This window comes from Loxodonta africana, chromosome 12 (assembly GCF_030014295.1).
Source record: "Loxodonta africana isolate mLoxAfr1 chromosome 12, mLoxAfr1.hap2, whole genome shotgun sequence".
NCBI classification, from domain to species: domain Eukaryota; kingdom Metazoa; phylum Chordata; class Mammalia; order Proboscidea; family Elephantidae; genus Loxodonta; species Loxodonta africana.
The window spans coordinates 19,597,925-19,611,862 of record NC_087353.1 but is presented as its reverse complement, the minus strand read 5'-3'; the positions used below and the strand labels follow the sequence as shown (position 1 = coordinate 19,611,862).

At 39.7% G+C, this 13,938-nt stretch overlaps 1 protein-coding gene across 4 annotated transcripts in view; it reads right to left on the bottom strand.

The window, feature by feature from the left end:
• Positions 1–1,272: 1,272 nt before the first annotated feature.
• The window catches only part of GRHL1 (grainyhead like transcription factor 1), a 54,594-nt gene continuing 41,928 nt past the window's right edge, over positions 1,273–13,938 (bottom strand). For 2 of the 4 annotated variants that reach the window (XM_023550422.2, XM_003411882.4), the window contains exons 11-16: positions 13,292–13,431; positions 12,219–12,256; positions 10,399–10,490; positions 9,966–10,051; positions 6,951–7,015; positions 1,278–5,140 (exon numbers count right to left, since the gene is read on the bottom strand). In XM_023550422.2, coding sequence (XP_023406190.1) covers positions 5,026–5,140; positions 6,951–7,015; positions 9,966–10,051; positions 10,399–10,490; positions 12,219–12,256; positions 13,292–13,431 — 536 coding nt within the window. In that variant the 3' untranslated portion in view covers positions 1,278–5,025. Of the gene's footprint in view, positions 5,141–6,950; positions 7,016–7,035; positions 10,052–10,398; positions 10,491–12,218; positions 12,257–13,291; positions 13,432–13,938 lie in introns of those variants that run through there. The other 2 variants (XM_023550423.2, XM_064295024.1) reach the window with 2 other exon arrangements.

Genomic DNA, 13,938 nt, shown 5'->3' with positions numbered 1-13,938 from the left:
CGCTGAGGCAGGACAGTGGAGGTATATTGTGGGCCCTGCCAACGGAAAGCAAACTGCTTCTGATGGTCTTCACTGACAGAGAGAAAAATGTATTTGCCAAGAGGGGCATGCCTGAGACTCAGCCATTTACTCATCTTGTTATTAATACCCCTGACATTCCATCAGGCTCATAAAAAGTGAGGCTTTCTTCCTGGTAACATGACTGCAACTGGGCAAAAATCTCCAACACGACTTTCAGCAATGGAAAACCAATAGTCACACATGGTGGCTTCAATTACCTGTGTACCAACATTTGCTTTTGACATCATGTAAGCTCAGAAGACCTGGCTATGTAGCATCTTCAGCTGATGGAGTATGTAATTAAAATCTGGCACAAAGTACAGCAAGGCAGCCAGGATGGCGGAAGAAGAGTGAGAGCGGGGAGAGCAGTAAGAGATGAGGTCAGAAGGGTCAGAGGGGACAGACGCTGTGTGCAATGGAAGAGTTGTACTCTCAGTGAAACATTGCAGGGCTTTGAGCAGAGGAGTTGCTTAGTGAAATTTACATTTTGGCTGCTAGATTAAGGATAAAGCGAAGCGGCCCAAGAACAGAAGCAAGCAGTCCAGTTACAGTTGTTATAAAGTGCTGTCGAGTCAAATCCGACTCATAACGACCCTGTGTACAACAGAACGAAACACTGTCCAGTCCTGCGCCATCCTCACAATCGTTGTTATGCTTGAACCCATTGTTGCAGCCACCGTGTCAATCCATCTCATTGAGAATCTTCCTCTTTTTTGCTGACCCTCTACTTTACCAAGCATGATGTCCTTCTCCAGGGACTTGTCCCTCCTGATAACATGTCCAAAGCATGTGAGACATCGTCTCGCCATCCTTGCTTCCAAGGAGCATTCCAGTTGTACTTCTTCCAAGACAGATTTGTTTGCTCTTCTGGCAGTCATTGATATATTCAATATTCTTTGCCAACACCAACTTAGGTTACTGTAAAAATCCAGGCAAGAAATCATGATGGTGAGAGTTGGTTGGGTTCTGGATGTATTTTGAAGGCAACAGGATTTTCTGAGTTTGGATGCAGGATGTGAAAGAAAGGGAAGCTGATGATGGCTCTGTTTTTGATCTGGGCAACTGAAAGCACTAACATCGGTATTTGCTGGTCACCTTCTTTATGCCAAGCACCATGCTGGGCACTGGGGCCATGGACATAAGGCATCGTGCATGATCTCAAGGCTCTTGCAGTCTCGGTTAAGGGTGAAGAGGAGGGTAGCTAGACATCTAAACAGACTAATGCATTGCCACTGAGTCAATTCCAACTCATATGCACCCTGCAGGACAGGGTAGAACTGCCCCATAGGGTTTCTAAGACTGTAAATCTTCTACGGAAGAGACTGCCACATCTTTATCCTTTGGAGCAGCTGGTGGGTTCGAACTGCTGACCTTTCACTTAGTAGCAGAGGGCTTTAACCACTGTACACCAGGGCTCCTTCACCAGGGGTTGGGAAGTAGGGAACTTTTATTCCTCCAAGAAATCTCCCCATAGGGTTCTAACATTCATGCTAATTGCTTACTTTTTAATTTCTTAGTATCTGTTACATTTATACGTTTGGTTAAAAGATTTGAAGGGGATGATAGCTAAAGGGGTCAAAATCATAGAAGTGTATATGCGTGTTTTATTTTTTAAGACATTAGAGACTTGAACAAGAGAAGAAATAATTTATGTAGCTATTGTTGTTATTCCGTATCCCACTTGTTGCCCTTGGGCTTGGAGAGAGCACTGGAGTGAGAAGACCTAGATTCACAGCCTGGCTACGTCCCTTACCAACTGTGTTACTTACGGTAAGATGAAAATATTGTTAATATAGAGAAAAATACTATGATTCCTTAAGAGGGTAAATGGATAAATTGAAATAATGAATGTGAAAGCACACTGTGAACAGTTTATACGAAGGGTCAGGTCCATCTAGTCTCACTTCCTGGTGTTCTATCCAGCCTTCCCTTATTACTCCTTTCTAATAATGTTTTCTCCTTGAAACCTCCTTTTTTTGGGCCACTGTCTGTTAGGGACTTATGCTTTGATTGTCACTCTGTTGAATAGACAGCCTCTAGCCTACTGGCCCTACTCTGTAGCCTACAGGTCCAGGTCCAGCTCAGACTAATGTTAGAGCTTCTGTCCGTCTCTCCCGTTGCTGCTGAGTCGATTCCAACTCATAGTGACCCTATAGGACAGAGCAGAACTGCCCCATAGAGTTTCTAAGAAGCTCCTGGTGGATCTGAAATGTCAACCTTTTGGTTAGCAGCCGTAGCACTTAACCACTACACCACCAGGGTTTCCGAGCTTAGTAACTTCTAAAAAATCTCTTTGGAGATGTCTTACAAGTGACTGGGTTGAGGCACAGAGTTACCTAATTGTCACAAAATCATTACCAAATGCTATGCAACAAGCATTATGTTGAGTGTCAAAGATCTAAAGTTGACTAAGACATCAAACCTGTTCTCAGGTAAATCAGATATTGTGAGGACGACTGGCAAGCTTTGAAGTACAATAGAGTAGTGAGTGCCAGGAGAGAGGCTGCATTGTGTGCTGAGGAAGCCTGGCATGAGCCACTGGGGAGATCAGGAAAAGCTTGTGGCCTCAAAGGGAAAGCCTGGTTTTGAGGCAGAAGTAAAAGCTAAGTGACAAGGGGAGAAGAGAGCAGTTTGTGGGAAGGCAAGGACTGTGAGGAAACCCTAAGAAGTTCCACGGAGCCTTAGTAAAAAGTAGAGTGTAGGGAAGTCATGGAAGAAAAGGCTCCAAGAGAGTGTATGATCCAGAGCCCACATGGCTTCCTATGTATGCTAAGCTAGACTCTGGAACTGCTGAACAGCCAGGGACTGAGTATGCTGGAAAGGATTCTTGACTTTAGGCCCAAGGATCAGAGTGAAAAATGCAGAGATGCCACAGGAAATCCATTAGGGAGCTTAGCGCATTCATTTGATTCTGTATGCCTTAAAAACATATTTCAGTGTCTATCACATTTAGGCCCTTATCTGAATATGCTTATCTGAATATGCTCAGGACAGCTGTTTGATTTAGAAATTTCTGATGAATTTAAACATTATGGGTAGATTTTGAACTAAACATCGTCTGCTAAGCTTGTGAAAACACTAAGATTTTAGTTTTCAAAGCTTTATCTTCAGCTTTAGTGGTTATGTTTTGGTAATAGTTGAAAAATTATTCAGGGCTCCCTGGCTTTTTTTTTTAAAGGAAAAACTAACCTGAAGGAAGAGGTTGAGGTATACATGTTAAGAAATAAGGACAAAGTGCTAAGGAGATTCTTTTCAGTTCTAATATTTCAAGAGCTCAAATTCTGCTTCACTGACTAATGAAAGGATAAAGTCGAATCGAATAACGAGAAAGACATATTACAAAATAGACATATAAAATTTAATCCCCTTGGTTTAAAATACATCTTCAATGATACAATTAAAAACAATAAACAAGAAGAAATCAAGTTCATAAAACAAAATATAAAATATTGTTATATGACCCGTGTCCCATGATACCTTATATTAGAAAACCGGCAATTTAGTTCACATACTTCATTAGAATATTTTAATATAAGAATGTAACTATCAGTCCTACGTATACAAATGACCTAGTTCCCTGAACCTAAAGATACCCGTGATTTTATTTCTGTGATAAACTTACACTTTTTAGTATTTTAATATATTTAAACATGTGTACAAAATGTCCCTCTGCCATAGTAAGATACTCTCAGGAATTCATAAATGCTTTCTAGAATTGTTAACGTATACGATCATCAAAGCAGGAAGGCTCTGAAACATGGTAAAATCAAAACCTCCTAATAGGACGATTAGGAAGAACTCCGATTTTGAGTTGTAGCATGTACTACAGGATCATTACAATATGTTACTGTGTTTGCTCACTCCATACGGGGACATCTGACTGATCCTAGCATACACAACAGGTATCAACTGCAGTAGTTTTCCTTTACTTCATATGTTAAACAGTGCAGGGATCCAAATAATGACATTCTCTATAGCAAACAGCATCTCTGTCATTTGAGGTTTTGCTATGCTATGGAATGATGGCCTGTGTTCGGGAGACCAAAGAGAAAGAGCTTTTTAGTGGATTCCACTAAACACAGTATTTTATCTGCTTGGTGTACGTTATAAAAAATAACTTAACCTTTTGTCTAGGGGAAGTGTTTAAGGTAGATCTTATTGCATATCTTCACTATATGTACACAGACACCATATTTATATATTATATATTTATATAAGATGTATGTACACATTTACACAGACCTTCAAAAATATATTGCACTTATATACAATGCAGCTTTATCTTAATGATTTCGCACTGTAACCCATTTAAGTTCTTCATAAGAAAGGCAGCTGATATGTCCAAGACTGTTGCAAAGGAAGATTTCAGTAATATGCCCTATTTTAGTAAACATTTATTGGAGGGTGAAAGGTTAGGGGAGAAAGGGGCTCACCCCTTTACTCTTCAGACGCCAGCTCCCACTAACCTGAGGCAGTCAGAGCTCTACTGAGTTCAGGCAAAAGCAGAAATCCTCAAAGCCGAGCCTAATGCTTTTCCCGGCTTCACTAGTGAGCAGGCCCACTAATGTTAAAGAGACATAAGGTAGATATCCCAATATATATTTTTTTTTATATAAATAATGTAGCAGATATCCTAAAGGCTCCCAGAGAGTCTATTAAATCTTAGAAAAAATTTTTCACTTCTAATCTTAAAAAAAAAATTTTTTTTTTAATCTTAAATATCTGTATCAAAAAATTCAAACACAATGATATATGGATTTCTCTGTCTTCTGAAAAATACCAATGCAATATATTAAATGCTATCTCCAAGCCAAATGCTGCTCCATCTCCACTCAAACGGAATCCCCTCCATTGACATCCACCCTGCTTGGAAGGTGGCGGACTGGTGTGCCTGTGGTTTGCCAAACAATAAGATCTACTGAACACCTTCATTTAACTCATGGGGAGTTGTGGGAAGGTAGGCCTTTAGATCTCAGTGAGGGTGAGTTTGTACGCTCCCCCTGCTTCTTCAATCTGCAACTGGAAGGTATCTTCATTGGAATAATGTTTCACAATGTTGTCATCCATGTTCACCAGTATCCTGAATAACGAGACACAAAGACAAGTTCACTTCATTCCTACTATGCTTTGGAATCAGACCCAGATTTAATATTTAATGTTAGCTCTGCCACTTACTAACTATAACACAGGACACAGATTATTTAAACCTCCCTAAGCCTCAATATCCTCATCTATAAAATGGGGCAATAATAGTGCTTACCTTATAAGGTTGTTGTGAAAATTAAATAAGGCAATCAAGTAAAGCATTTATAACAGGGAATACAGAATGGGTGGTAGAGGAAGGCAGTTCTAAATACCAGCTACGACCACGTGACCAGTTGCAGAAATGACTCTAATTGTTGTTATGAGTATTTCGTCCTTATTTTGTTATACGTGTGTGTACGCAGTTTATATATAGTAAATACCTTTGTTTTCTTTCTTCCGTTATCCCATTACTCATTATAAAATATATGATGTAAATGGGGCTAGTGCGTTTTTGGTTGTATGCATGTTAGTTGTATCATGTTAGGCACAGGTACAACTCCACAATTATCTTTATTTAGAGATTATGTATGGTTTAAGGAGATGTGGATAGGTGCCTCCAAGGGGTGGACTGTGATGGTACTGTTATGTGTCTACTTTGCTAGACTATGATTCTCAGTGGTTTGGTAGACATTATGTAATCACCTCTCATTGTGTAATCTGATGTCAGTGGCCAATCAGTTGGAAGAAGAGTTTCCTTGGGGGTGTGGCCTGCATTCATGATATAAACAGATGTTCTGGCAAAGCTCTCTTTTATTATAAAAAAATTTTTTAAAGCCTCTATTTCCTCATCTATAAAATGGGGCAATAATAATGCTTATCTCATAAGGTTGATGTGAAAATTAAATGAAGGAATCGAGTCAAGCATTTATAACAGTGCATGACCATATGGTAAACAATAAATACTAGCTTATTTATTTTTATTATTTCTAGCATGTAGTAATCACTCAGTAAGTAGGAACTATTATAACAAAATAAATCTACAGAAGGAGCGCTTCACCGTTCTGCTTTAGAAAGCATATTTATAAAATAAATCTACTTGATCTGAAGCCACAGGGTCCTGACAAATTATCTTCTCTGGCAAGTTACTCTGAAGTTTAACTGAGCCACTGTAAAGTCCCACTCTTTCCACTAGAGCCATCTTGAACATTCCAACTAGGATTTGTTTTAGAATTACGCCAAAAAATTCTTATACTATATCCTGCTTCTCCATCCCAAACAGCACAGACACTTAAGTAAAGCAGAACTAAAAATATTAATTTCTGGACAAAGAAACATTGCTATATGACTTGAAAATATGATCCAGGTCAGGGTGGTGGAGCAGAAAGAACAGAGGCTTTACTTAGTCAAAGCTGAATTCTAAGTCATGACTCCACCAGTAACATGCGACAAGACCTCGGACAAGTCTCCTAAGCTCTCTGTGCTGCCTCATCTATAAACTATGAACAGTAACACCCATCTCAGGAGGGTGATGTGAAACTTAAATGAAACAACACGTAAAGTACCTGATCCAGAGCTTGGTTCATAACAGCTGTTCAGTAACTGAAGTGGCTTAGTAAATTTCATAATGTGCTTTGGAATTTGGAGCCACTTCATGGCCGCCAAGCGTGGAAAGAGCAAATAAAATTTTACTTGGGAGAAAAAAAAGCCACAAGATGTCTTAGAAAGTTGATTAATTTTATGTGGATAATTTAATGAGAAAAACACATTCTAGCATCAATGTTTCTATAACTGTTTCTGGACTCAGCACAAATGCATGCGAATAACAACGTTCTTTAGAGGTACTAAGAGGGCCAGTCAGTGCTCACCCCTTTTTACACTTCTTGAATATTTTCCCAATCTTGTCATGGGGAACATCATACTTGTCTGAAATCTAAAGGAGAAAAGAAAAATAATTATAAAATGCTGTTTTCAAATAAAGGAGCCCTGTTGGTACAGTGGTTAATAAATACACAAACTCGACTGCTGTTTTCAAAACTGCATTACAAAGACATATCTAAGATGCAGTTATGTCTGTGGGGGATTTACTACCTTTGGGGCAGCTTGAATCAGGTTCCCTACTTCACAGATGTCAATAAGCCAACTGACTAACAAAATATAGATATATATAACGAGGACAAGGTAGTGTATTATATGGTCATAGGTATTCTGAACAAATGTCTAAAGGGCTCTCACTGGAGTCAACACATCTAAGCCGAGTTAATCCATTAATTAGACGTGACTTTGCTGACCCACCATCTCCTCTCATTGGTAAAGTGAGACTCACTGCACAAGTCACAGGGTTGTTGTGAAGACTAAAGAAGAGTCCAGCACAAAGCAGGAGTTAGTAATTTCACATATAGAACTATGGGAAGGGAAAAAAAAAAAATTCATATCCCATAGTCCAATAGAAACATGAAAGACTTCCCTGACCACAAATCAAGAACTCCATCTTTGCCAGTTCTACATAGAGCCTTTCCAGAAAACATTAAGGCATCCTGCAAAATCTTGAAGGCTCTCAGCTGAACTTAGCTGTAGCCCCTCCTGTGTGGCCCTCAGCCTCTCCTCCAGCTCAGTCCACGCCCCCTTCTTTGTGATCAAGGAGAGGGCTACACAGTGCAGTGAAATGATCCCAGTGTAAACTTTGGAGGTTATGCTTTCAGGACATAGAGGTTATCTTTAAAGAGCAAGAATGAATTACTCCAAGAAGAGACAGCTAACTCAGTCTACTATGAAGTCCCAGATCAAATGCTTTGTTTAGGATTGTTGTCCAGACTACTTCCAAACTGGGACCACTGCCTAGCCTCAGCAAAAATAGCAAAGCACAAGGCGGCACTAAGAAATGGGACCTCAGAAGACCAACTTTATATCTTTTTCAATCTAACAAAAATATAAATTTCATACTAAATCCAAACTCAGTGCGCTATTATAAAAGTCCATTTCTTTTCTGTTTATCACTGGATAATAATATTTTGTATATTTACAAAAACCTAGCCTAGGATGCTTGCGGCTGTTTCTTCTCATTTTGAGTTGTCCCACATCAGCAGTTGAAGGTCCTGAAAGCTTTACTCCATCTACATCAATAAGGTCGACTCTACTGTGAGGAGGCAGCTCTTCCCCAGTCATAGTTTCAGAGCCTTCCAACCTGGGGGGCTCACTTTCTGGCACAGTATTAGACAATGTTCCACTGCTATTCGTTAAGGTTTTTACTGGCCAATTTTTTTTGGAAGTACACTGCCAGGTCCTTCTTCCTAGTCTGTCTTAGTCTGGAGGCACCGCTGAAACTTAGTCTGGTGACCCTACTGGTATCTGAAACACTGGTGGCACAGTTTCCAGCACCACAGCAACACACGGGTCACCATAGTCCATCAAACTGACAGACCAGTGGTAGCTATCTGGTGAAGGAAGGTCTCAATGTTTTCCACACTCTTTCCCCATAATCGAGAGTTTGCATGATTCTTAAGAAATGATGAAGAGTCATCAAAAAACAAGGTAAGAAAGAGAAACTTAGAAAGCAATCAAAGGGGACAGAAAACGACAGTTGGAGAGCAGAGTACAATGGCGCTTGTTGGTTGTGGTAAAGGTGAGAAGGGAACACACTTAACGAGGTATCTGTGAACTCTGGGAACTTTCCTTGAGAGATTAAACAATAGTTCCCCCACAGCCCACTGTCCTTTCAGCCCATTTTGTTTTACTTCATTGCACTTATCAATTACATATTAATTTTTTTACTTATTTTATTGTCCCTATCTTCCTAACTAGAATGTAAACTCTTCTAGCTAGAAGTTACAAGAGTGCTTACCTCAGTACCAGGCACAAAGCAGGCCCTTAACAAATATTTGTTAAATGAATTCTACACACTGTGGTCGTCAGGGGGAGCCACAGGAACCAGGTTTTCAGCCCAATTATGCACATGCGTTGAGCTTGAACAGGAACTGAAAAGAGCCTTGGTGGAGCAATGGTTAAGCATTCAGCTGCTAACCCAAAGGTCAGTGGTTTGAATCCACCAGCGTCTCCACGAGAGAAAAGACCTGGCGATCTGCTCCCATAAAGATTACAGCCTGAGAAACCTTATGGGACAGTTCTACTGTCATAAATGGTTGCTATGAGTCAGAACTGACTTGACAGCACACAACAACAACACAGGTGCTAAGGTTGATAAACACCTAGATACACTGCCGATCACCTGAATTTTACCCAGGGGAAAGGCCGAAATGGGAAATCAGCACAATATTATTCTCGTGTTATCACTTTTACTGACGTCCCCAAGGGGGAGAGTGGCATCAGCTGACTCTTCCGCTCTTTGCTGAAGTTCTGTAGGAATGACTTATGGCCATCATTGGTCACACCTCTAAATTTTTTCAAATATGCTTTGGGTAAGGTCTTGACACAAGTCCAATAATTTCCTAGGATTGGACGTTTCAAGGACAGACCCAAGAGCCACTAAACCATATGACTTCTTAAGATTTTACTTGATGCAAAATAATTTTTGTTAGTTCTATATGGCTTGCTAAGTGGCAATCTCACTCTAATTTAAACTATTTCATAGGCCATCACAAATTCATTCAATTCAGTGAAATAAATATTACCGAGTGATTATTATCTACCAACCAGCGTGCTAGGCCCTGTAGTTTAAGACTGAGCAGAAGACAGACACGCAAGCAAATGCCTACAACACAAGGCAAGCTGAAGTGTGTGACGCAGTACAGGCATGACCTGTACTCGGGAAAGGCTTCAAAGATTTCAGCACAACAAAGAAATCTGGGTCATCTGATAAAATTTGTTCAGTGGAATTTCATCTTAGTTTCATTTTCTAAAGGCCATTACAAAGTTTTATTACTTACAGCCTCCATTAGGCCTTTCAAAGACGGAGTCTTGAGCATCAGGGCATCAAAGACTTCTTCTGACTCCTTTCGAACATAGAGCAGCACTAATCCCCAATCAAAGATAAGGAAGTAAAAAGGAAAGGGGGGTGGGGGATACAGTTAATTCATATGAGAAAATAAAAAAGCAGATAATAAATATTGGTTAAAATAAAAATACACATTCACATCAAGGACAACAAACATGAACCAATACACAATTTGTCTTAAGGAACACAGCTTTCAAACTCTCTTTAACTCTGCTATAGTCCAAGCTCAAGCTAGATGTTGGCCTGGTGGAAGAACCCTCCAGGAAGTGAAACTGGGCAAGATTGGTTTGAGCACTTCATGCTCTGCCAGATTCAAAACTCACTTCTCATGTAACACTCCCACCGAGAAATCTGAAACAACACACCTCTCTTTGGTTCTTCTATCCGCGTCAGTTTAGCAGGAGGTGGAGCAGCAAAGTCATCTTCCGTTCCATACGGCCCCCTTTTCATGTTGGATCTGCAATGGATCCAGAATATGTAATTGGTGACTTCAACTTAAATGCCAAGTACCAAGTCAACTGCATAAACAAGAAGGGCCCTAGGCTATACTACTGCCTTTCAGATTTAAAGCAGCCTTCATTCTCTATCTGGCCCAGCTTCCTTGTTTCACGGATAAAAAATCTGAGGTCCAGAGAAATATACCTACTGAGTTAAGTAGGGGCTCATGGTCTACCTCAGGCTACCCGCCAGACATCCTCCATTGCTCTTATGCTAGGTCAAGCTGCCTTCTCAAGGAGGGAGAGTTTCTTTTCATGAAAATTGTATAGAGTAGGTAGGCAGTGTCTGAGATAGCCTTGCACAGGTAGTGACAAAAAAGAGAGCATTTGAAAAACAGGACAAAGTGGAAGCAGGAAATACAAGGCCAGGGTAGCTGAAGCAGAATGTTCCATAGGAAGACAATTCTAGAAAGTCAGGTTGGATTCTATTGTGGAATATCTTGATTGTTAGGCTCTAAGGAATTATAGATTTTATGGTGCAGGTAACAGGGACTCTGAAAGTTTTGTGAGAAGAGAATTCTGTAATTACAAAATGGTGAAGACTGGAGGGGACTCCAGGACTTAAAAGGAGAATAACCTGGATTCTAAATACCATTCTCCACGGAAAGGAACCAGAGTTCCTTGTAGTACAGGCTGATTCTGGGGCTGGAGAAGGGCAAGTATGAGAACCTGGAACATCTTGTGCCTGAAAACAAGGAAGTGCTCAAAGAAGGAGGAGGGCAAGTTCAAAGGAACCAGGAGCCAGCTTGTAGGGCTTCTCCTACTGACCAATTCTGGGACAATTTGAGCATTAAACAGGAAACTGTGGGTTCTTATTGATGTAAATAAATGAATAAATTGAAAGTGTGATGAGGAAAGAGATTTACAAAATTTCAAAGTACCTCCCCAAAAACCCTGTTGCCGTAGAGTCGATTCCGACTCATAGCGACCCCACGGGGCAGAGAAGAACTGCCCCATAGAGTTTCCAAGGAGCACCTAGTGGATTCAAACCGCCGGCCTTTTGGTTAGCTGCCGAACTCTTAACCACTACACCACCAGGGTTTCTAGTACCTCTCCAGGAAACACATATTATAAAAGGAAAGAGTAACTTCACAGAGGGGAAACCTGGCAGACACCAGACACCTGAATCAAACGATCAAAATGAACATCGTCAGTAACAGGACAAACTGAGATGGTGTGCCACTGCCAGGATGCACTGAGAACATCACAGCATGGTACTCTCATGATATTCCTGGCCAAGCTGTCTAATCTGCATCTAATCACGAGAAAACAACAGACCCAAACCAAGAGACAGTCTACAAAATAACTGACTTGTAATTTTCAAGTGTTCAGTCAGAAAAGTCAAAGAGAGGCTGTTCCAGACTGAAAGGAGATTAAAGGGACATGACAATGAAATATGTTTTTCTGAAGTGGATCCTTTTTTGCTAAGGACATTATTGGAACAACTGGCCTGAGGATTATATGGTACTAGCATATCAATGTGAATATCCTAATTTTGACAATTATACAAGAGAATGCCCTTGTCTGTGGAATATCGAAGTATCTGGGAGTAATGGGGCATCAGTCGGCAATTTACTCTCAATTGGCACAGGAAAAAATGGTTCTTTGTACCATACCTGTAATTTTTCTACAAGTTTGAGATTGCTTTAGAACAAAGATAGTTTATTAAAATAAAACATAAATCTTACCCTTCACCCTCCAGTTCTTCTGAGGCAAGGGGAAGAACCTAAGACCAAAAAATAGACAGCTTTTCAAAAACATGCTGAAAATGTTTCAGACCATAAATAATCCCTAAAGTAGGAACAATTTTGAATTTGACCAATCTAATACAAAATCTTTTAGCCTTATTTCTCAGTAACCAGGTTTTATGGATATCTTGAACTACTCTAACACAATAAAACATAAAACATTATTTCTGTGAACAGATAGGCAAACCTGTCTGTTCACAGAAATAATGTTTTATTGGTACATTGCCATGTTCGTTTATTTACATTCTGTTTACAGCTGTTTTCGCACTAGAATACAGAGTTGAAGAGTCATGACAGAGACTGTATGACCCCCAAATCCTAAAATATTTACTAAGTGGTCCTTTCATAAACAAAGTTTGCTGACCCCTGCCCCTTTCCACCAAACTTCTTAATAGAAATTGAAAATACTGTTAATGGCTTCCGAAGAACTCTGAAAAATCATCAGTCCTTACAAATCTATCTTAAAAATACATGATATACTATTTTTTTATATTTATTTGATCTCAGCATAAAAGCATTCTTCACTCTCTTCAAGTTCCTATCTCTAGTAAGTTTTTGCTGCAAAGCAGGGTGTGACTATCTTTTAAACTTAGCATGACTTGCCAAGACATGTGCCAATGACGATTCAGTAACTGAAACCATGAGGAGCGTTCAGGTGCTATTAAGGCCGGCAACCCTAGTTATTCCCCTGACTCTTCCTTTCTATCCAAACTCTATTTTGAGTTGTCTAGGAATACCCGTACTCTCATATAAATGATATTCACAAGATCATAGATTCAAACCTCATATTATATTACTAGTCTAGAATCTTTTAAAAGAGCTAAGAAACAGAATTAAGTTGACAGACCTGGTACTACGTTTTCAAATCAGCAATGCCTAAACACTGTCAGCTCAGCCTTAATACTGATCAAAACTTCACTAAAATTTGTCTTCTATTTACCATGAATAATGCCAAAGAATTGCTTTTTGTCATGTCTTACTTTACAGTGCTGCCTGGGATGCTGGATACCTACATGAGTGCCCCGCTGAAGGTTGGCAAAGTGCACATCAGGAATAAAAAGGACAGGCTGAGTGTCAAGGTCAATAAAGGGTTTGAAAACTGTGATATCCATTCGTTTGTGAGAGGGCAGCAATGGCACTTTAACATCAGAAACTGGAAAAAAAAAAAAAGAAACAATGAGGACAACAGAGTCAACAGATTATATATATATATATATATATATATACAGGCCAGATACAAGCAACAGACATTTTCCTCAATCTCTAAGAAAATTAAGGCACACACCGTAGCCCTACATAAGATACAGGTTATGCTTCCTGAGCTAAGACAAAAATCTATACGTGTGAAGAAATATGTTGTGTGTGCATTTACACTCAAATCAATTGAGCATCTTTTCAAAACCAAAAAAGACAAGTGTGTGTTTAAACATACACAAACACTTAAACGCAGAGGATCTGAAACAAGGCAAAGCATATTTACTTTTTGTCTGGAAAGCTGAAAGTTATAATTGTATGAACATAATTTGGGACCAATTTCACCTTAGCTGTCTTCATTGAATCATTTACATTCTAACAGCAATGTACCCTTCAACTTCAGAACACCCCGAGAGCTCAACACTGAGATTAAGAGTTAGCGTGACTGTCTAATTTTTAATTTATT